Raw genomic sequence first — 23,188 nt, 5'->3', positions numbered from 1 at the left:
GTTTTTGTGAGCCACAAATGTGCTCAAACATAGCCAAGTTCGATCAAGCACCACTAGTTAACTAGTGGTCAGTTCGTGACGTACCATGCGCATGCAAGGAAGTTGAAGTGCGAGCCACCCTAGTCAACCGTTTTCAGGTCATTAGGCCGAAGGGGAGAAAAGGGGGCCACAGGAAGGGCAAAATAGCCAAAATAAATGTGAAAATGGTAGTTCACTAGCTAGTGACATACTGTTTTCTGACATTTTTCTCATAAACTGGTACTCTGTGCTATTAAAACTAGTTTATGGCAACCAACGATGCGACCAACCTCGATAGGCTGGTCGCAAATAGTTGACTAGACTAGCCCAACCACCGCCAACTGGCGTGCGTTCGATCAGAGTTAGTCGGACTACTAGGGGAACCATGGTCCTTAATCGAACTTGCCCCATTATGTTTCCATCCGAATTTTTAAACAGGATACTCTGATGACTAACTGTTAAGTTTAATTGAATCTGGAGACGTTTCAGCGTGTGTAGCCCCAGACCCGTGTGCGGAGAGAGTTGTGACATGAATGTCACCATTGTTGGAAACATAACTGGTAGGTGCAGCACCACTGCCGGCATTCAGATAGTTGATATACAATCACGGCTACACACTCTACTATATAGTGAACGGCCGTTTTGTTTCCAAAATCTGAAGCCGGCGCTCCACTTTCTGTATACAGCTCTCTGCATAGTCATGACCTTGTGGAGTTTCATTGTTGAAGTAACCCAGAATGTTCAAGGTTAGTCATTGCTCATTGTGTGGTCTCCGATCTGTAAGCCTACATAATTACAGGTCACGGTGAGCCATCAGTAGAGATTGCTTTCCTGTATGTTTCTTCCTATTTAAAGTCTAAACAGGAAGTCTACACTTTAGACTAAGTGTGTTAACCGAAATATACGAAGGTTCATTCACCATTCACCATTTTACTGATAAATCAAATTTCTCGAATTTGCTTATCATGAATTCTCTGAAGGTCAAACATGAGGTTAAGTATTGTGGCTGGCCTTCAATGAACGGGACTAAGTTGGAATAAATGAGACAAATTTGAGGACTGTCTATATAGTTTGACCATAATAGCCCTCAGACTTGCTCTGGTATATCGACCAGAAGAAACTTTTGTATAGTATGCAAAATTGAGAAAGAATGAGAAAAAAGGACCAGACAGGACACCAACAGAATATAAACCGTACCATTTCTGGTGCACTTCCGTGTTATAGTCCTGGAGCCTGCCAGATTGTATTAAATAGAAATTCCTCTAGAACAAACAAACCGATAACCAGAGGGCAAACAATTGTCCCTTGACTTGTTTTCATTGCCAATCCAAGGTGATTTGACCATTTGACGCCAAGAGAAACATACCACCGGGGGGGGCAGACGGAAGGGTGAAAATCACAATGTCTATCAAATAGGGTGGAAGGTGCCCCTACTTCAGTTTGGCCCTACGTATCCCTGAATAGGCTAGATTCCCATTTTTCCAGATTTAAACAGTTATCTTGTGCCAGCTAGCCTTTGTGAGTTTAAGGTACGGCGAGCTCAAGGGGAGACACCAATTTTTCATTTCTCCAAAATGTTCTCTTTAGATTTTGATGACACACAGGGCTAACACTGCAAAATGCTTGCTCCGATAAAACGTGCATATACGTTCACAGGAGGTTTCACTGAAAATTCCTAACTACAAACGAAGTGCCGCTAATGAATAAGAAATTAAGAAACAGAAAGAGGCCAAGTTATCTTATCCTCTGGCCGCAAATATAAAGATTCTTATGCTTGAAGGTAATGATAAATTTGCCTTTCATAAAATCTAAAGCCCATGTCCGAGGACCCTTTATTTCTTGGCGTCGTTTAGGTTTCTTGACGGCTCTCCGTGGGATGCTAAGGGACTTTCCCTCAATCAACGACTCAACGCACCGGGCTGTGACGGAAAATTATAATTGCAGTTGCTTCATCTCCGCATCCACCGCTAGATTTCTTATCGGATAGATGGGGGTTTCCAAAATGCCCAGATTAACCGTCAACCAACCTAAATCTAGCAACATGAGACACAATATAAAGGCGGTGTACTAATTTTAAAAAATTGCATTTGTTTGTATCAATGCAGTTACTAGCTCAAAATCACTGAAAGGATTTGTGTGTAGAAATGAATAAGATATATACGACAAGAATAAGATAATTAGAGACACAAGTTCTCTTTCCGTGAAAACTTATATTCGGAATGGTCTTTTAGCCCATTGCATGTTCTCTCCCCTATATGTGTGTAGCCAATATTGACACCCCAAATCCCTTTGAAAGTCCTGTTTGTGAGTTTTTGTTAAAGACTTATATTCCCCCTTCATGTCAAGGCTCTATTTGTTTTGAAATTCATTGTGAAGGAAGATATTAAAATTAACTGTCGACACTTAATTGACAGAGTAGGTCATGTCCAGCATGTTCAACAAATACTGTTTAGATTTTGCAAGAATGCAAAAAGATCGAGTGACTCCTTCGCCTTCAAGTCAAACGACGATTGATGAATTTATTCATATTGCCAAGCTGAGGAAACGCAAGGTACTTTCCCTCGTGAGCAACACGACTTAGGGTACATCTTGCTTCTCATTCCCAGCTTCACGGTCGATAAATAAATTCCTTGCTGAGGGACGGTAGAAGAAAATTTGTAGAGCTTTTTAAGGGGTTATAAAAATGTTTGTTTGAAAAACGCACATCTTAGGTTCCCTTTAAGAATTGCAGGTCTGAAACAACACCTGCAATAATTTCTAGATCCAAAAAGCCCTCAATACAAAATGAAATGTCCTGGTAACCAGGCAAATGGGTCTATCTGATTTGAAAGTCAGCCCTTTTGGCAACGCACGAGTATTTCAGTTCAGTCTTAGTATCACAGAGTTAAGCCCTGATGTCAGGGTACTGGGTGTTGGGGGCCTTCCACGAAGTCCGTACGCACAAAGGGGAGGGGGAGGGGTTCAAGCCAGTGCGTACTGTACGCAAACCGAAAATTTGCCTTTAATGAATCTTCACGCGTCTTCATACAAATAACTATCAGAATCAGCTTTTGTGCGTCGAAATTCAAACACAGCATTCTCCACCATCCACCCCACCATTTATCCTGCCGTGCCAGCGCCCACTATTAGTAAACCGCAACATTAAGTCTACTCATGACACAAAGATCGGCAGCGTCTATCCCGAATCGTGGAATGCGTACGCATACAGGGGGTGGGGATTGGAGCCACTGCGTACGCCATGCGTACAGGGGAGGGGGGGTCTGAAATGTCAGCATTTCGTGCGTACGCACTTTATGGACGGCCCCTTAACCTGAACATTTGGTGTTTTCGCAGAAATTGTGCGAGCTGCAGTCTTTTTAATCTTGGCATTAGTCCAAGAACAGAAGTTGCTCAAGTTGATATTGCTTGAAATATCATGATAAGATAGGCCTAGTGCCAACATCACTGTTTTATTCGGTATGAAACCTGAGAAACGTCGAGGAGGTCATGTGAGTCAACGTGAGATTGATGCAAATCGGGCAGCAGAGGCAACAACATTCAGGGGTTTTTCGTGGGTGAGATACCCGATTTTTTCCCCTCGAGACCCAGGCGAGCATGAAGCATTCAAGGCACCAGTGCCAGGGATGGATACAGGCTATGTTAATTACGGATCACATTTTCAGCTCTCTTTCCGACAATTCCACTCAGACCAGAATGTGCAATTTACATTTCATTATTGATCAGTACCAAGGAATGTTTCTTCCACGTCACCTTTTCTTTCTCCTTTCCAACGGGGTTTTGTTGGTTATTAAAAATTAGGGGATAATATAAGGCCCATTGTCCTGATCCAAAAAAATCTTTGCTCTTGAAAGTCATCTAACTCTTTAAAAGGCTTTGTGACAGCCTCGAATGACCTACGTCAGACATGGATATGGATATTTTGTGAAACATTTACCCTTTAATCAAAAATGTTGCTCTGTCGGTAAAGGTATAAGAGTCGTGCTCGATGTTTACGTTACCTGGAGGTCATTGCTCGCATCTCTAACACTGTCACCTGTACTCTACGAGAGATCAGCGTACCTAGATACCCTTAAACAAACATCATGACAGGAGACATTCTAGTTCCCTGGCCGGAACATGCTGGAAATCTCTCAAGGAAATAACAATGAAGGGGATCCTTGATGATACCACCATCAGTGCAGCCTGGTTCAAAATGGCCTGGACAGTTCCACACGGAAGTGAAAATTGATGACAGCTGAATTGTGTATATTTTAATCGAAGTTTAATCTCAGTGCTGTTCCCTTTTGCGTCTTCCCCTTCCCCTCTTCCGATTTGAAAAGCAAACGGAAAAGTTTTTTGGGGGGCTGCACATCCCAAGTACTTTCCCAATTTTTTTCCGAAATGGTACCTATGATTTTTCATTATCCATGGAGGTTTTTTTAAAGTACCGTTGCATGGCAAATGACGGAAAATGATTCAAAAGGATGACAAAAAGGCAAAATATCTCCCAAATTCCGCAAAACAGATGAAAAAAGGCCGTCTCAGTGAGATATTTTTGATGAAGGTCCGCATCTACACACTTTTTTTATGATCGTGGGATGGTGTTGTGAGCCAAAGGAAACATACTGCCCTGCGGCATAATCTGGCAATCGTCACGTTCCTGTCGGGGCGCAGCCAACGGGTCAGGGGTCCGTTCATGGGTCCGTCCACAAAGTACGTACTGACGAAATTCCGACTTTTAAGACCTCCACCCCCCTGTACACATCGCGTACGCAATGGCTCCAACCCCCCCCCATATGCATACGCATTCCACATATCTTTTGACTTCTCAGGGTACTTTGCTTTAGCATTAATGTCACAGTACATTGTACATCACCTGTAGTACTGCTGTTCGCACGTCGCTTCCAAATTCTTGAAAAGATGAGCAAGGTAATAACAGGTTTTTATATCGGTATTTATGGCTCTGGTAAACATTTACCTGGCAGCATAAAAAAGATGTTGAATAAAAATTAATAATAATCCCGGTGCTTTTTTTCTCTTAGGTGCGTAGAGGGCACCTGCACGTTTCTGGAAGACGCTGCTGGTCGTTGTGTCATACTGTTGCGATTTACTAATTATCATGGGGGTTGGCACAGGAGGATAATGGCGGGGTGGATGGTGAGGGATAGAGTGTTTTACTGCTTTTTCGACGAGAAAACGCTGGTTCTGTTATTTATTTGTATGAGGAAAGTGTATTGATATGAGGAAGGTTCATTAAAGGCAAATTTTCGGTTTGCGTACGGTGCGCAATGGCTATTCGCATGGTGTACGCAACGGCACCAATTCCCCCACCTTCGTGCATACGTACCTTATGGACGGCCCCCATTAGGTGCACTGTCAGCGTTTGACAGTGGGTGAAAGGGGGCACAGCTTCATTTCGTGGTATAGCAAGGGGGTTGAAGACACTGATCGAAAGTGGGATGACTGGGAAAACAAACAGATCCCGCAGATCATTCATTGATTTCACAGATAGAGAAACAGCAAAGGACTTTTGAAGGAAACGTCACCAATATTCATTTCCCACTTTACTAATTTCCCTATTAAACTAGTAGGCCTAATAGCGGGGAAAATTTTCCAAAATGTGTTGGTCTCACCCAATTTTAAAGTCAGTTGTAATAAATGGGAATGTAGCCAAACAATACGTCACGCATGAGGTTTCCCCTTGGCAGTGTTTCAACTGCACGCATTACGTGTAGTCACGACTGGATTATAAACCCCGTTTGTCTTTTAATTCCTCCAACATTTTCTCTCCATTCTCTTGGCAGTGGCGATGAGGATACACATCACAGCAAGGAGGAAGATCTTTTCAAAAATCAACACATACGCGAGCCAAAACATCAGTTTATTTCCTGATGAGAAATGGAAATGAAGGGTAACCACTTTCTATTTTTTCCACGCCGGCGAGCGCCTTGTTGACATCGATGACATCATTGCCAACGCTGTGTGGGTTTTCCTGAAATAGACTCTTCCGTTCGCAAAAGGGACCGTCCCTTCTTCGCATTTCTGTCGATAAATAGGCGAAAGTCCAGGTCAGGAGATCAGATGTTCCAGACACACGGCAGCTAGAGAAGCGCAGTGAACCAGACGAGGCAGCTGTGTTCCTAGATATATTTGCATATCGAATTAACCACGCAATAGGCTCTACCTCCTAAGGCTCGACTCGCTGTGTTCTACCAGTTCGAAACACGTCATACACTGAACAAGACAATGGAGACATTCGCACCTCATACACTGCTGTTGAGTTTTGCGTTGCTGGGATGGATGGTTCAGTCGGTCAATCTGTCAGGTAGGTTCTGGGTTTGAAATGTATTTACTAGCAGAGAATCTGTGGATTTATTTCATACCAAGTGGGCCTTATGCCGATAATGAGTACATGATAATCAAACTTGTAGGCCTCGCTTTGCAATTGCGCACTTTACGGAGATGTGAAAACCGCGTTGCTCTGTCTGCGTTGCCATTGTAATGTGCTTACGAAGCTTTCTCTGGTCGTGTGTAATGAACAGCTACGTGTATCGCCATAGCTTTTGGAGAGCAAGCCAAAACCAAGCGCGTAGTTCAAAGAAGCGGAGTGATTGTACATCTGAAAAGATCTGGTTGAAATGTTCGCCAGTGTTTCCGGGCAATGGGCGGTGCGCATAAATATAGTTGGTCGGATAATTCGAGTACAATTTGACTAAAGTCGAGGACCATAAGAATATTTCCATCAAGTGCGCTGCAAAGTCATGCATTTTTGGCTTGTGTGTTTATGGTTGTGTTCAGAGATTGAAGGTAGTGGCGAGGACTGGCCACCCGCACGTGAGCGGTCTCGCCGTCCACGCTCAACAGAACAGTTGAATAATAGTAAGTTCATGTGGTCCAGAGTATGCATGATGCATGTGGCCATCATGGTTTCTCTCTGTATAGCTGTATGCATGCTGAAATGTGCTTATAGGGAAAGACTGGATGAGTTTTGAATAATCGTAAACATGTAACATGAAATGAACTATATTGCCTTCATACTAAATTTTACAGATCTATAGTGTTGAATTAATACCAAGGATTTAGTATAGCCCATTGCGTTGTACTTTTAATAGATACCACAATGTTTAACATTATGTAGTGTTAAAAGACTTTCCTTTTTTTGCTGTGAACTAAGAAATCCGGCTTGCCGTATTGATTTATGACAGTAATCCAGGCAGCTGATTCATGATTATCTTCTGTAGCTAATCGTACTTGCTGTTTTCGTTGAAGTTTCTTTCCTAATTTCCCACCTTCGTGGCACAAAAATCAAAATAAACAAAATAAAACCGAACCCCCACAGAGCACTTACTGCCAATACTAAATATTTATGTCGCCATTTACAAAACAGACCAGTTCAGTTTGATTGCATGTTTGATATTTAGAGGCATGTGTTGAAGGTAGAGTACGTTCATTTCAGCAAACTACTGGCTTACATTTGGATTCGTGTAATGTTAAGGGGCTCCTTTCATCATTTATTGCTGTAGCGATTGAAATCAATCTGGGAAAAGGATCGTTCAAAAAGGTCTGTTTTTCTTTTGCTTGACCAGACGTTATATTTTTGTCTGATGGCGTTCGCTATTGGCTCTTTAACATTAGGCTTGCTGGTTTTCCCTGGATGGGTTGGGAGAATTCACGGATCAGTGAAATAATTCACCGTGTGCATATTGCATTAACGGCAGCTCTCTCACCTGGTCAGTTTTTAATTGCCATGTTTCGTTGGAACTGATCACGCATGCCCAAGCTTGTCAGCCACGGCCTTCGTTTGAGTGATTGTTTAGTAGGCATAGGCTTCGCATGGCGAAGAGGCAAGGGGGCGCGTGTCCTGCCCCGGAATAAAAAGAAAAAATGGGGAAAAAAACGAGGAAATTTCAAGAAAGAAAATACTAAAAGGTATTAAGGAACAACGCAAATATGTTTGTTAAGCAAAGCAAAACAAAACAGAAAAACCCCAGACTTACCCCCTCTCAGTAGTTTATCAGTTCGTAGCTGATGATTTCTTTACCCCCGGAAGCCACCCCCGTGAAAAGAGTTTGCTCATCCCCTGGAGAAATCCTGACGATGCCCATCGGTACAGGTTGTCTTGCTCGTGGAGTGAGGCTGCATGCTTTCTGCATTGGAATGTCTTTTATAATGTCAAGCTCTGAGTTGAGCAACAGTGTCAATCCCCTGTAGCATTTTTGTTGCAATAAATGTCATCGATTGATACTCGATCGTTTTCCTCGTAGGCATAAATGCCAGGGATGGAGGTATATATTCCCCACTTTTTGAACCTGGGGTGGGCTATTGAATCATTCCCCCTCCCATTTTTTAAAAAAAAAACGTTAAAGCGGATTTTTGTAGAATTTCTCGGAATTCCTACAAATGTTTTTTAAGTGAGAACAATAAAAAGCCATAAATATGCCATTCAAATGTAAGATCAGTGGCATATCCATGGGGGGTTGGCAACTTGATCCCCAACGGCTTTTTGAAAGGAATAATACTTCATAAGTATAAGAAAGTGATCGGTAATTTATTTATCAAATATTAGTATCAAAACCCTAAGAAAACAACACCATGAAATAAAAGCAAGGATGTTGGGACGCGAGTAAGGTTTGTGATATTTTTCTCGCCCGTCATCTGTTGAATGAGTCCGAACCTGCATTGACTTTTGAATCCCTCCCCCAACATCAATGGCTGGATACGCCGCTGTGTAAAATTCTGCATTTATGTAATACACACCACTGATGTATACATCTGCATCAACAACATCGCCCCCGATATAGTGTCATTTGGTGTCAACCCCCCCTCCCCGCACCCGGCCGCTTTTCAACTTTCCATGGCCGGCAAGTCTTCCCCCATAATTCCCAATACCCAACCCCCATTTCAGGCACAAATTTACGCCACTGGTTGTCCTCCCAAAGGAGACCATGACCAAGAGTTCGATCATCGCAACTGCAGCGAAGCTATAGACAATCACTGATTTATTTTGGTTGCCACATTTTCACCTGACAGTTAATAGTCTAAAACACTGGCAGTAAAGGAAGTTAGTATTGTATCACGACGCATAAGTCGTATTGTTGACATTTAGTTTGCACGGAGCATTGAGGTGTTTCCATGAGAAGTGCACCACTGGATAAGGTTTTTTGTCTTTCCCTGTGCTCGAATTTGTCTTCCGTATTTGTATATCTATTGTTCTTGTTACCAAATTCTAGGAGGAAAGGTTAACCGTATCGACTACTCAATTTTCTAAACGATCTCAAATGCTGGCTTTTCTTTTCATGTAAAAAAAAAATTAGAGTTAAAAAACAAGGCCTAACCCTCATCCTTTTGATTAATGTTTTGTTACACAGCTATATGTAATACCAAGAATTTTAAGAAGGCCGACCGTTTCTCAGTTTTAAATGCAGCGCTCTTTATCCGCGTCTTTTGAGCTTAACAATATGAAGTTGCGTTTTTTTCTTTCTTTCTACAGCCGTAACAGGTGTTTTACTTATCCCGTCAAGCACGGATGTACCGTTGGGGGGTCAGTTTCAGTTCCATTGTATGGGTTCGACGGAACCAGACTGCGGGGGTTACGAAGGCTGGCTGTACAAGGTGGTGGACCACGAAACGGGTGTTTTTCAGCCAGTTCAAGTTCAGAGATACCACACTTGTAGCTGTGGTGGGAGGTGTCTCCTGAACACCACTTTCGTCATGACGGCTGCTACTGTGGAGGCCGCCGGTACGTACGGGTGCGTGATGCTGCGAGACGGTCCGCCTACCGAGACAACGGTTGCCAGGGGTTTTGGAATGGGTAATCAGCCCCATGAGGCTAATGTCACCGTTTGCTCAGGTAAATCCGCAAATTTTGATCCTGAAATGAGGTTCACACTCCTTAAAAATATTCAGCACAACGTAGTTATTCCTATCTTTTGTTTGCACTACAAATGAGTTTTCCTGTGACGGCCTCTCCCGCCGTGGCAAGTTACAGGCTCTTGCTGCGGCGTCAAATTGATACCCTGTGCTTTTTCCGAATGCCAAACAGAAGCATTCGGAATTGGAAGTTATTTTTCAACACTCAAAATGTGCTATTCTATAGTATACTTAAAATGGAGAACAAAACCGGTATAGAACTAATGGATTTCGCTGTATGGATGCCTGGTATAGCGGCGAATCCAGCTTTTGTAGTGGGGGGGGGTTAAATCTAAACGCAAATGCGGCTTCGGGCTCGTGTAACATGGTGGGGAGAAAAATCAAAAGCTTTTAATACTCAAGGACTCGACATCCTTGCTTTTATTTTGTGGTGTTGTTTTCTGAGGGTTTTAGTGCTAATATTTAATAAACAAATATACCGATTACTTTCTTTCCTACTCACCTACGAAGCCTTATTTGTGAAAAAAAAATCTGTCGAAGGTCAAGTTTCTCCCTCCCCCCCTGGATACGCCACTGGCCCCGTAGGAGGTCAAACAACATGGACATTGCAGTTCTTACATGTCTTATTATTGTTCCTGATCTAGTCAACAGATAATGAAGGCTTCAGTTTATGTCTTTTCTCCCCTTTTCAAAAAGAACCAGATTTGGCGCTCCTGAGCAATACCCAAGACAGTGACCTCATCATCAGGGTCGAAGAAAAATGTAAGTTCCTGGGCGAGGTGAGCTGGATCATCAACGGCCACAGGGTTGGCCGCAGGTCGACAGAGTCCTCGGTGGCCGATCCTTCGCTGCCTGCCTTCCAACGAGACGATGACACGCTTTTGATACAATGTGATCAGGGAAACCCCAAGAACAGCTGGTGCACTGTCAAGGCAGAATTCAAGTACATAACAAATTCACGTCGTCTGGAGGTTGCCACAGGAACGCTGAACGTATCCGGTAAGCATCTTGGCTCGGAAATGTTTTTAAAAAACAGGCGCATTGCGGTCGCCAGACTTTAGGCCTCTGATGAGTGAAGTTGATCAGACATTTGCAACACGCTGCCTGGAACCAGAACGTCTGAGATTTAAAAAGTGGGGTTTGATATATTGACAGAGATGAAAAGATCTTTGCAAACAATAAACAAATGTTTTCTCGGTGTCTTTTGTCTTAAATGCAACCATGCAGATAGTGAGTTTCAGTTCTGAAGAAAATATTTCTTTAAACGTAGGTGAACAGTGTGTAAAAATGATCTGATATGAACTTAAATTCATTGAAAACTGTAATTTTGAAACAGTTAAAACTATTCACGATTTCCCAGACAACTTATGGTGCTATTGCTGTGATGTCATCTACGGAAGACGTGATTCAGCTCGTGGGTAATTCTGCTCAAACTGAGAACTGTGAAAATATTTCTGAGAAAGGGCTGATTGCCTGCTTACTGCTATGTGCTTACACAACAGTGAATCACCATGCACCAAGAAGAGACAATTTCGGCCAGCACAATCGGAAAAATACAGGAGGTTTTTGTACACAAACCAATGTAACATTAAGACACATTTTTTTCGTCATTATGGAAATAATTATTCTTTAGCATCAAACCAAAGAAAAAAACAAATAAAAAAAAACACAAAAAAGATGGCAAAAGACCCTTGGAATAGTAAAATGCTAATAAAAAAACGAGGATAACTGAGACATGAAGGTGCAGTTTGACGTCCGTGTTGGAACAATTCCATTGCAGGTACCCTTTGACGTAACGTAACTGAAGACGATGCAGGATTTTGTTTATGAACTTCAGCCACATTTCACGTGTATTTCTCCAATACAGATTGCTGCCTTGAGATCCCATCGACCGAAGCCGCGTTCACCGACCCCGTTACGACACAGGATCTCACGGGTAAGTTACTATTGATCTTCGAAGAAGTTCTTTCAAAATGAATCCTCATCACTGACACCATGAACTGTTCACCGACTGCACACCAATGTAGGCGGAGACAAGAGGCAACAGTATAAGAACCTATGTGTTTTGGTGAACAGTGCATTGTTTAGTACTCTGAAAACAAAGGGAGGCGCCCCTGGAGAAAATGTGGCACTGTCCCCGGAAACAGATCTATTGTACTTCACAGATATCCGTTCACCGTTCATGGTGTAAGTGATGGAATTACAGATCTCCATGAAACGAAACGAGGACAAGGTGTTTGACTATTAGACAAGAAGGAAATATCTTCAACAAGCAAACGATGTGTAAATGTTTTTTCAGTGGCTGACATGGTTGGGACTAGCTCCTTCCGCGCATTAACTCGAACGGGACGAATATAAAAAAATCTGGACTCGCAGTGCCTATGTACTTACTGAAGCCACTGGCAGCCATTTTACCATGCCACGAATATTAATGCAATGGTTCCCTGGCTTGGCTTTGCAACAATCGATGCTATGAATGAGGTTAACAATGGCGAGCAAACGTTTGTATAACCTTTGTATTTGGCGCGGAAAGATGGCCGCCGGCGGCTTCAGTGACCCCTGTGCTGACTGCTGATTAAAGGCATTACGAATCCAGATGTTTTTATGTAAGTCCGCGGTGGCTTTGCTCACTTTGCACAGATAGGAATGGCCAATTTGAGCTTTCCAGGATTCAATTCATGGAGATTACGGGATGGAATAATTGAATTGCTACGTTTTGTCAAATGACAAGAGTAACAAAACCATATACAGTTTTAATAATGCGAACTCTGCGTTGCATGGTTACAATTGAATACCTAGTGGAAAGAAGGGCCCAACTCAAACAAAAACTTTCTTTGAGTTGCAAAGGAAATCAATTAACTATCCTAGGCCAAAATGATGGAGTTGGGCTTCTCTTTTAATTAGGTATTCAAGTGTTGGAAAACAAGTCAAGGAGAGTTGTTTTATTCAATCAGAGCTGGTGTAATTGAAAGGTTGGATTCATATGAGTACGGACAAATTGACCGAATTGCACCATGCTAGCTCATATCAACAAATTCTGCTTTATTTGCACAAAAAAATTATTTTTAATTTCTTGGCGGCGGATGACTTCCCCGTTTCGCAGTGCCTTCTCTTCCCTGTGGTGCAGTGGTTTTTTTTTCCTATGCCATTTCTATGCTCCTCTTCCAAGGTCTGAGCCGCGTCTCGTGCATAACGAGGCAATGCTTGAATCTAATTGCGTACTATGTATATTCTGTTTCCTTCACTAAAACAACTTATTTTCATTTACATAAAAAATTCCTAGTTTGCGAGCGCAAGTCTGTTATTTTGTTGTGAGCAATGTGAATTGAACTAAAACACAAAGGAAGATAAAACGGACTTCACGTCGACAAAATGACGCAGGGCGTTTACAGCCGATTATGTTTACGGATTTGAGATGGATGTTGAGGGGTCGGTGCTGGAAAGCTTTGGAATGATCTCCGCCACTATAATCGAATCGAGAACGCAGTCATCTCCTGGACAGTAGCAGAGCTTGCCACAAGAGAAACTTCTGATGTTTACAGGTCCAAAAGAAGGTACACGGGAACAGAAGTGTGGACACTGGACCAGAATGAATCGGGTCAGAACATAAGTTGTATGTACAGGCTTTGAATGTTTACTGGAAAGACTAAAAAGTAAAACAATCAGTTTGCATGTGTGGACGGTAAATGCATGTCACAACGTCTTATAACGCTTACACGCAGGCAGAAAAATGTAAAGCCTAGCTTCGTCTTTTCCTCCTTTTGCGAGTTTTTGTGTTTAATTAGTAGGACTGAATGTTTCCTTTTCTTTGTATTTCTAAGCGCCAAAAGGAAACCATTAGCATGTCCTTTCCAAGCTCTGTCCTTTGAAATTATAGTTTTGATCTAACTTAAATTCTTCACTAATTGACTTCAACTTACTTCCCACTCGGTCTTTGACTTCATCTTCACCTCTTATTTTGACAAACATACAGGATATCCCGTCACTCAGGGACCGATTGAAGAGGAACCCAGCAGGAAAGAGAAATGGGCGTTGAAGAAAGAAGTCCTGGAGCTGAAGAAGAAGGTTCTCCCGCTTCAAATAAGATTCTTCAGGAACTGGAGTAAAGTTAACCCTAACAAGATTAGAGATGTTATAGAGGATGGGGCTTTGGAAGACATTTAAGACGAGGACCACGCATTTGGAATTTTGTCTATGCCTGTCTTGATTTGTCCGCAAGCATTAGAGAAGACACTCGTTTCTATCATGGTGTCTGTGCTCTTCTACCATCGAACCGTAAATGTGTAAAGATATTTTCTTAATTTTGACAAAGATTTTTGCAATTACCATAGAAACAGAGAGAAGATCGTAGAACAAGTTCTATGGATGATGTTCATCATCCATAGAATGACTGTTGCAAGTCAGTATACAAAATATATCGGTAAAAATCGAAAAACAAAACTGAAACTGCCCCCTTCTTAAATTAAACCCGTTTTGATGTTTAAAAAAGCAATCATATTATGGTATAGGCTTTCTGAACAGTTCACTGTTTATGGAATGTGTATGGTATATGTATGTGAAATGTCGAATGATAGATGTATTGGCTGTCAAACCATTTGGGTATATTGTACAATACAATATTTTATTTGCAACATTAAGTATTTTTTTCTCAATTAACGGGAAACCATCTTTTTTTTAAATGACGTGTTTTAACTTTCGGTGAATTTGCATGCATGCTGACTGTTTCAGTACACTGTTGAGTGTGGTGCTGCCCGTTTGTGGGGTAAATTTGGCGGAGTGTCGTTAAGTGCTGATTTATCGGGTCATAAAGTCCTAAGAATCTATTGTAATGGTGCATTATTAAAGAAAGACAACGTGTGATTGGTGCACTTATATCTGAATAAAGCTTTGTAAATATAGTCATTTCATCTATTATCAACACTATGTACTTATATTATTACATGTATAAGGTGATTTAATACAGCGGTTGGTTACAAACATCGAAACATTTTAATGCAATATGTAGAAAATACTGAGAGAAAAAGCGAGTTGTGCAATGTATTTTTTAAGAGGATAAGTACGGAGACCCAATCGAGGTTTCGTCTTAATGCGTATACAGTAGCGATAGTTATATGTTCATTAATGTTTAAATCGCAAAATTATTTAGGGAAAAATGGTACAGAAGGGTTAAGAAAATGAAATTGTATTTAGATCAGTCTGTATATTTAAAAAAATTGCTATTTTCATTGAAAATAACGTACGGGCAACAGGCTCCAATTATGTAATTAATGTGTAAACGAATGCGCTGCATAAATCTATTTTTGTATCCTTTCATATTTTTAAAGCGAGTTTTTTCTGTATCTGCTTTAAACATGACATTTATAATAAAATTGCGAGGCCAAAATAAATGTGCATCAAGGTGCTGTAAAGTCTAATATATTCTTCTTAGAATAGCTTTGTTTCTTCTTTGTACATATCGCGGGGTTTACCATTCATGGAAATCCCCGAGTCCACCAAACTTGTTCGACAAAATAATAACAAAAGAATGTTAGACAGCTAGTTTAGGTAGGATTTACAGGAATTTAATTCGGTTGACACACACTAATAATCCAAAGATGTCAAAATTCAACAACAACTATTGGCAATTACTATGATACAACAGAAATGACACAATAGTAAGCTACTCATTATACAAGACTGATGATCAGGGCGCTCCTTCCGAACACAGATCCAGATCCCACGTGGACGATCTTGCGCAAACAGAAATACACTGAAAACAGTCCCGCCAACCGCTGATTCAAGAACAGTTCCGAAAAGAAAGGATGACGCAACCAACTCAGCTGAGGATAGTTCCGATGATGTTCTGAGGTGATGGAACTGGAGACGGGAGTGGCCGATTGGGTATTGTGTCAGTTCGGGACAACCTGCCTGTGAGATGATAGGTCGTGCTAGTCGGTTAATATGACGAAGCGGCGATTCCTTCCGTGGGCTAGCTAAGAGTTGTTGTTCTCGCCAAAGTCAGGAAAGGAATGCCATGTTACAGACCGGACCAAACCTACCACTCGAGTTCAGGTCATTTTTTTCCACATTATCATAAACTTTCTTTTGGGGGATTAGACATTAAGGGCCATGTTTTACACAGGTTAATTCGCTGACCCAAGTCATGACACAAGTCATGACCAAGTTAAAAGCAGCGGTTTCTGCTTAACAGGACTACGATCGATTACATGACGCCTTGAGAGGAGACTTGGAGAGGTACGAGAATCTACTATAACGTCAATGTTTGGGGGGGGTATGGCTCATTGATACGAGTCGAAGTGATGACCAGGTGGGTCCTTCACCAGTACGAGATCGAACCTCCTTCCCTTCACGGGAAAATCGTCGAGTGTATTGGACACTTCTCACAAGACTCACGCGGCTTTTGTTAGATTCAGGCCGTCTGTGTATCGCGCAGGCGATGCAAGTTGAAATGGAGTCTGAATCTTGGAATCGAACAATCACGATCACTGGGTGAGATGAGTTGTCCATCAAAGTGATCGTGTCCTCGTGCAAGATGCTTTCCTTCAAGTATGCACCCCTAGCTCTGCAGCCGAGGGTGTCGCCGGGATGTTTTCCATGGGAAGGGGAATACAGTACTATTTTCCAGGGGAGAATTTCTCAGGGGGAGCGCTTATTAGCAACGAACTGTCCAAAATCGTTTCAACTTTCGGGTGTCTGTTTTTTATCAGTGTTCGCGCAGCGGCAATCTTAGGGGGCGCTGTTTATACCGCTTTAGAATTAATATTCATTGTTAGAATTCGTCCGTTTTTTGTGAAATGGCTGGCCTCAATGTCTCTTTAATGGTTTGGCCTCAGCCCTACAATGTACTCCACTGAAACTCTCTACACATTAATACGTTGCGGTTCACTAACTACAGTTTTCTGCTCAGCCTCGTTCCCATGGCTATCGTCTTGCGTTTGTCTCTAATGCTCTAATTTCCAACTTGCAAAACGGGCCTCGCGTTTGCTTGTACGCACCGAATGGGACATGTCAGGTCTATTCATTACATTCTGTCACATTAAGATGCCCTTGTTCTATCCACTGTGACTAGAAACACCCCCTCAACGGCAAAAAAGAGACAGGACGGTGCATGGGAAAATTCTCAACACACGGCGCGCACTCAAAAGACATTTCGGGGAAAAAATAATTTGGTCGCGCGTGCTTATTGCGCGCATGTAAAGTTCCCCCAAAAATGGTTGTCGTACACGTGCACTGTCTCTTGTAAAGTTCTTGTACGGAGTGGGAAGCCGTACCCCCAAAAGGCCAGCTCTTCCCCCCTCCTCCCCGCCAGCGAAGCCCGTGCCGCCCCCTTACTTTCTTGTGGTCCCCCCTTAGAAAAAAAAACAGCTAGTGCACCCCCGGTTGCCCCCCGAATATATTTAGCCTTAGTTACGCCACTGCGGCAGGTTTGTGCGAAGTAGAACTCCTTACAGTGCCATTTTAATTCTGTCATACAGTAAAGACTAATGCACGGGCGTGATGTGGCCACGCAAGAAAGAGATCGGGAGCAGTTTGTTTATTTTATATATATTGGAGGATCCAAAAGTATGGCGGGGGCTCAAACGAGGCAGAAATCCCCCTCTTGCCCCCTTTCTCCCACTGATTATGACAACAACAGTGTTTCTGGGTCCGTATAATAATCTTAACTTTTTGGTTTTGGGCACGACAGAGCTTACGAGCGTGTTCACCCCAACAGCGAAGTCAAAAATAAAGCCATCCCCGTCTTCATCAAAGGGTGATTCGCCTGTGGTGGTGGCTGAGGTCAGTGCGGCTGTGCTGGGCGTGTCCACTATCGTGCTGGGTCTGGCAGCATGCTACTACCGTGGGAAATGGAAGCATACTCGAGGGTAAGGTGGACACTTTGGGCTTTTGACAAGCACTGGTGACGTAAAAGTACTCGTTAGTTTGCCCCGGTGGTATAAAAATTGATAAGGGACATTGAGTGAAGCGATAAGCCAGCAAGACGCTGAGACCTGCAGTACGCGCCATTAGAGTAGGGTACAAGATTGGGGTAATGGGCATAGAAAATCTGAAAGTTTTCGGGCCGCAGGAAATTCCAGGAGTGTGGCACCGGACATCATCATCAGACACCATGCAGCGGTCATGCAGTATACATCCTTGCCCGTTTGCTTTCGCCTTGGGTGGTGGTTTTCACTTTTCTCCCTTCCCACTCTCTTCATTTTTTGCGTGTGTACCGCGAAAATCGGGGTGAAGATTCCTTGATTCTCCCTGGTGAAATGCAGTGTGATATCATATTCTATCTAATATGCTATCTGCCTTAACCCTAAAAGGGCCGGGAGGTGGAAACCACCCCTCTGATATTTTTCCAATATCTCCGCACTGCCCTGTTGTCATTAGCTGAGCCTTTAGGAGTTTTTAGAGTAAATCTTTGCAATCATTTTAACACTAATTTTGTGAAAACTGACTGGACCATTCTTGTGCATGGAGCACCAATTTTTCTGAGATAAATCAGCAAAACTGTGTAATTTTTCTACCGTGTATGGTGGTGCTCAATGCGTGCGGGCTGGCACGCGTTTGGCCTCGAACATCAAATGACCATGACAACAAAACTTTTGGGTGACTGACTTCAAACTTCACCCTTGTAATGATAAAGAAATGCTATACATGCCTGCCAAGTTAAAAAAAAAACATGAGACGCGGCACAGTCGAGTTTTTATAGGGGTAGAATCTGCCCCAACTGGCTTTGAGAGGGGCCAAAATAACCCGGCTCATTTAAAAGACTATTTCATGTTGTCAAAATCAAGGTGTTGTTCGGTTATAGGGCATTTACGTAAACCTTGATGTGGAATCCTGCATTCTATCGCGACGTCACTATGCCGTGGGGGTCAAAATTAAAAGAATGTTTTATATATAAAATTTAATTAGAATGAGGTAACACGTTCATATTTTGAAACCAGGTACAACATATCTTGGGCAATAAGTCACGTGCGTCTAACCAGATGTGTTATGTTACGGAATTATAACTCATAAACTAAAAGATATTTTAATACCCACCAAATGTGTTAAAGTGCATATGCTAAGAATTACACAAGGATTGCTGACATCATAAGACAAAATAGCGCCATCATGTTGAGGGTTAACTGGACTATAAAACAAAATGTGTCGGTTTTGCTAAGGGTTTGGATCGTTCATCCACAGGTCTCCATCACGTGTAGCCGATGCAGACCCCGTTACAGCGGTATAAAGGGTACTCTACCGTCGGTCTGAGCCCGGGAACTCATTCAGGCCTCTCAAATTGGGAAGGCATCGTCAATTTGCATATTTCACAGACGTTGCGTCGTGGATGAGAACATTACAAAGCGCTGGAACTTCACATCGTCTGTCGCCACCGTTTTCAGGGATGGCCTTGGATGCATTGAGGGATCAACTTGGGAAATAGCTCACCAAGGTCTTACCCAGTCCGCAATAACTTTCTCACTAGTCTGGTACAACAGTGTGGTTTTTGGATGCTTAACCGACAGTGGCCTAAAATGGCACCTTCCCAGAAAGGGTAGTTTAACTTCACTACTTTCCATTTCCCCCATACTGAAGGGGAAAAAAGGTCGGAGTGCCGGTGACAAGTGTTGCTCTTCACCCTAGAAGAGCCAGAGGCGGACCGTCTGCTCCACATTTTTGCTCATATCGTTGTAGTGCTTTATTTTTAGGTGCTGATCCCTTAACTCTTTGCGATCATTTTGACACCAATTTTGTGGGAATCGAATGGACTATTCTCGCGCAGCGCCATTTTTTCCGAGACAGATCAGACAAAAGCTTTTCCACTGCCGCACTCATGCACGCGTGTGGCCTTGAATTTCGAAAGACTGTAGATTAAGTTTAAACTTCACATCACTGATTTGGAGTGTCTCCACATGCCAAGGTTTCCAATCGAACATTAGACCGCGGAGTTCTCTCATTCGGGCGGGGGACCCTCCACCCCCTCAGGCTGTGAGATGGTCCACAAACCGGCTCCTTTGGGGACAAGATAGGTCCCGCCGAGAATCATTTCATACTTTACTTCCCACAAATTAGCCACCTTTGGGCTTAGGATGACAAGTCTTATAAATGGCCTGTCAAAAAGTTTCACCTTAAGTGCCAGGGGACTATAGGTGTCGTTACTAAGAATTTTCCATTTATCATGGGTTCCAATGGAACCTTTAAGGGGAGGATTAATCATAGACCGGGGCTAGTGGCCACTGAGGTCCAGGGGTCACCTTCCACCATTCGCCACAAGTTCCCACTGAATTCATTGTGCCCTTTTACTTTTTCTGCCCATAATTTATAGGTTAAGATTTAGTTCCCTAAGTCGGAACAATAAGCCAGAAATTCATATATCACTGATTCTTGTGCCAGCGATTCTCTTATGGTAACTTAATATGAATAACTGCTATAAGGGGATCGGTTTCCAGACTACAGGCAGTGAGTGTCGGATGGATTTTGTGTACTATGTGGAACCCTCAGAATTTAGGATGTCTATGGGGTTCGCTTTCTTGTCTTGTTTGTGACTAGCTTGAATATTTCTGATTGGGTGATCAGCATGTCAAAAATGTGAAATACAGCACCAACACGCCATTCACCTGATGTAGAAAAAAACCCGGAGAGGTCATGTAATTTATAAGTACATGTACTTCTTTCTTATGTATTTTATGTTAGTAGATCCTTTAGACATTTCATGGGAATGTGCAAATTGATAAGATGTGTATTAAGTTATTGTAAGGTAGCAGTGACGTCATAGCATGTACTTAGTTTTAATGTTTGATATTGATGAATCCAGCGACGTTCCACCGAACTCTCCCGATGACCCCCTTAAATAGTAGAAAGCACTGTTTGGGCTTTTTACGGAGTAACTCTTACGAACAGCCATGGCTCCGTGCAGTATACACGGACATTGGCAGGGCACATGGCAACTAGTCACCATGGTCACGGTGTGAGCTTAAAGTCCGATATAGGGCAAGACTTTCTCTTCACCATAGCTGGATGCCAGTGTAAATAAGTCCAAGTGCGAGCGCTTCTTTTGAACCAGCCATGAGATGCAATACAATGGGCTGTGAGATAAAACTATCACAGAAGGTTGAAGGGCAGAGTTAACAATTTCGCCACGTTCATGGCTCCAAAACACAATACCCGGTAAAGGTGAAGAAACGTTTTAGTTAATGTCGATGCTTGTACATCAGGACCACTAGTCAAAAAACTTTGCACAATGCCAGTAATTCCTAATTTTCTTGTTGCTTCGTCTTATTTCAGTGTGATTGTAGAACTTACTGTCTTTCAGATCCTCTTATTCAAACTTGGTGTATTTACTTTGCAAGATTTTGTAATAAAGCTGTCAGGTCCTCCAATCAAGCTTAAGTTAAACACTCAAATTCAAGTCTTACACCTAATGCTTGTTTAGAAATCTATACTTTAAAGATCTGGAAAGAATAAGGTTGAAAGCCTCCTTTTCAAGACTACGGTTGCAGGCCAGCCTGAGTAAGTAGACCTCACATTTATACCTTTGCTAGCCAAATCACTATTTCCTGGACCTAAAATGGTCTGCTGTTGCAGTAGTTTGTGGTTCATAAAGGTTCGGGTTCGTAAACTCAAATAAGGGTGGAATCCACCGAAATGACTCCCAGTTTGTATTTCTGAGAAATGTGAGCAAAACAGCGACTTTTTGCAAGAGTGTATACATCAGTTTCATTAAGAGTGATGATCTTAGGATGGAAATATCTTCGACATATATCAATTAACCCAGTAAAAATGGAAAAGAAAGAAATAATGATGAAGAAATTTGGATGTGACACATGACACTGCATGACATTCTTTTATTCCCCTCCCCCTTTTTTTGTTTTTGGGTTTGTTTTTTTTACTTTTCCAGCATGCAGGCTTTCTCTCCGCCGTCCTGCACGCAGTGCAATGTCTTCTATCATCTTGTGTAATTTGTCCTCGCGTAAATTGAGCGGACTTAATCAGGCCTTGGCCCTCTGACCCTTGACTGGAGGGTGAGAGAGCGCAATTTCCCTAACAACACATGCTCGTTTGGTTTTGCTGGTGGATAAACGATACATCAAAATGCACGTGTCACGGTCGCATCGCTTCCAAGAAAAATGAGCACCACCTACCAGCATGGCTCTGTTCAACCGATGAGGGGGTGCTTCTGCTCAAGGAAGAGAGCTCCTTTTCAACTTTCAAGAAATTCTCAAAATGTTCCATAATGGAAACTGCAGTCACGTAGGTGTGTGAAGTATCATAATTACCTTGCAGATCATCCCTCTTAACTGATAAAACAAAATCTTTGTGGTGACACAGGCTCTCGGACAAGCCCTCTTGCCATTGGCACAGGGTTAGGCCTACTCGTGTAGAACCCCCCCCCCATTTTTTATTTAGATCAGACACTACATTGACAAGCCTGATAAAATGAAAGACGGACAAATCACTTCTCAATTTTAACAACAAATTTGGAGATCATAGGTGAACAAAGCGTGGCGTCCATGGCGTTTCCTTCCATCAGCCTATTATTTTTGAGGTGTGGCGAACATAATAGGAGGGCGCTATTTGGTTTCGATAAACGCTTTTGTGCTTACTTCAAAATCCCCACTTCAAACAGCTCCTTTCTGTTATGTTCGCCATGGTTAATGATGAGCTGGCCAACGATCCAGCTGTTCTGGTCAACACTTGGTTTGCTTATTGAGGATGTTTCTCAATGCCGGGGGGGGGCTCGGCCACGCCCGACATTAACCCTGACCAAAATCCTGCAGGGTTTGAATTATTAAATTTGAATTTTCACCAGCAATGCAGAGAATCAAATCTACAAGTTCGTTAAACTTTGCAGTGACGGGGAGGCAGAGACAACATGACCACAGGCGACGGACGGCCCAGCATTTTAGCCTCCAAGAGCCAACCCCCCAAGTGTTGATTCATACCAAATTCTAATGAGGAAGAATTTGAGAAATGTGATCATATTTAAGCTATTAAGCTATAACAACTTGCATACCAACAATCAATGAAAACAGCACTGCCAATTGAGTACTCACTGGGTTTAACTGCTACAATGTGACGACAAGGGATATAAAGTTTGGTCGAGATTACTCTCCCTTAACACATCGATGACGGAAAAATTTCCTCTGAAACTGTAACAGTAACACGTGGAACAAGTTTCTCGTAGCGACTGGCCCGTGGTAGACCCGCGTATGACGTCAGAGACAGAGCTAAAGAACAGCTTGGTGATAACCAGAGTGCTCGGTGTTTAACCGTGTCGACCCGGGTAAGTTACTCAAACGTACGGTACCATCAGATTTCAAAGGAAATGTACTCAAGACTGAAGTTT

The 23,188-nt window shown here is 42.5% G+C and overlaps 1 protein-coding gene across 5 annotated transcripts; it reads left to right on the top strand.

Moving 5' to 3' along the window:
* The first annotated feature begins 5,791 nt into the window (after positions 1-5,791).
* LOC110991026 (uncharacterized) lies at positions 5,792-21,221 on the top strand. 5 transcript variants are annotated; one of them, XM_022256101.2, is made up of 7 exons: positions 5,792-6,322; positions 6,796-6,876; positions 9,488-9,847; positions 10,564-10,866; positions 11,735-11,803; positions 17,555-17,732; positions 19,045-21,221. In XM_022256101.2, the coding sequence occupies exons 1-7, from the start codon at positions 6,244-6,246 to the stop codon at positions 19,088-19,090; spliced, it is 1,116 nt and encodes a 371-aa protein (XP_022111793.2). In that variant the 5' UTR covers positions 5,792-6,243; the 3' UTR covers positions 19,091-21,221. The 5 variants fall into 5 exon arrangements, 4 of the variants coding, with proteins under 4 accessions (XP_022111793.2, XP_022111797.2, XP_022111796.2 ...); XM_022256105.2 differs by lacking the exons at positions 17,555-17,732; positions 19,045-21,221 and adding an exon at positions 13,151-13,978 and having other exon boundaries at positions 5,798-6,322; XR_015424798.1 differs by lacking the exons at positions 17,555-17,732; positions 19,045-21,221 and adding an exon at positions 13,841-13,980 and having other exon boundaries at positions 5,800-6,322; positions 11,735-13,465.
* The last annotated feature ends 1,967 nt before the right edge of the window (positions 21,222-23,188 follow it).

This window comes from Acanthaster planci, linkage group LG03, assembly GCF_054643075.1.
Source record: "Acanthaster planci isolate LZ-2023a linkage group LG03, COTS_SCS, whole genome shotgun sequence".
Classification (NCBI taxonomy): Eukaryota; Metazoa; Echinodermata; class Asteroidea; order Valvatida; family Acanthasteridae; genus Acanthaster; species Acanthaster planci.
Note: the sequence above shows the minus strand (reverse complement) of the source record. Positions and strands in the feature narration are given on the sequence as shown.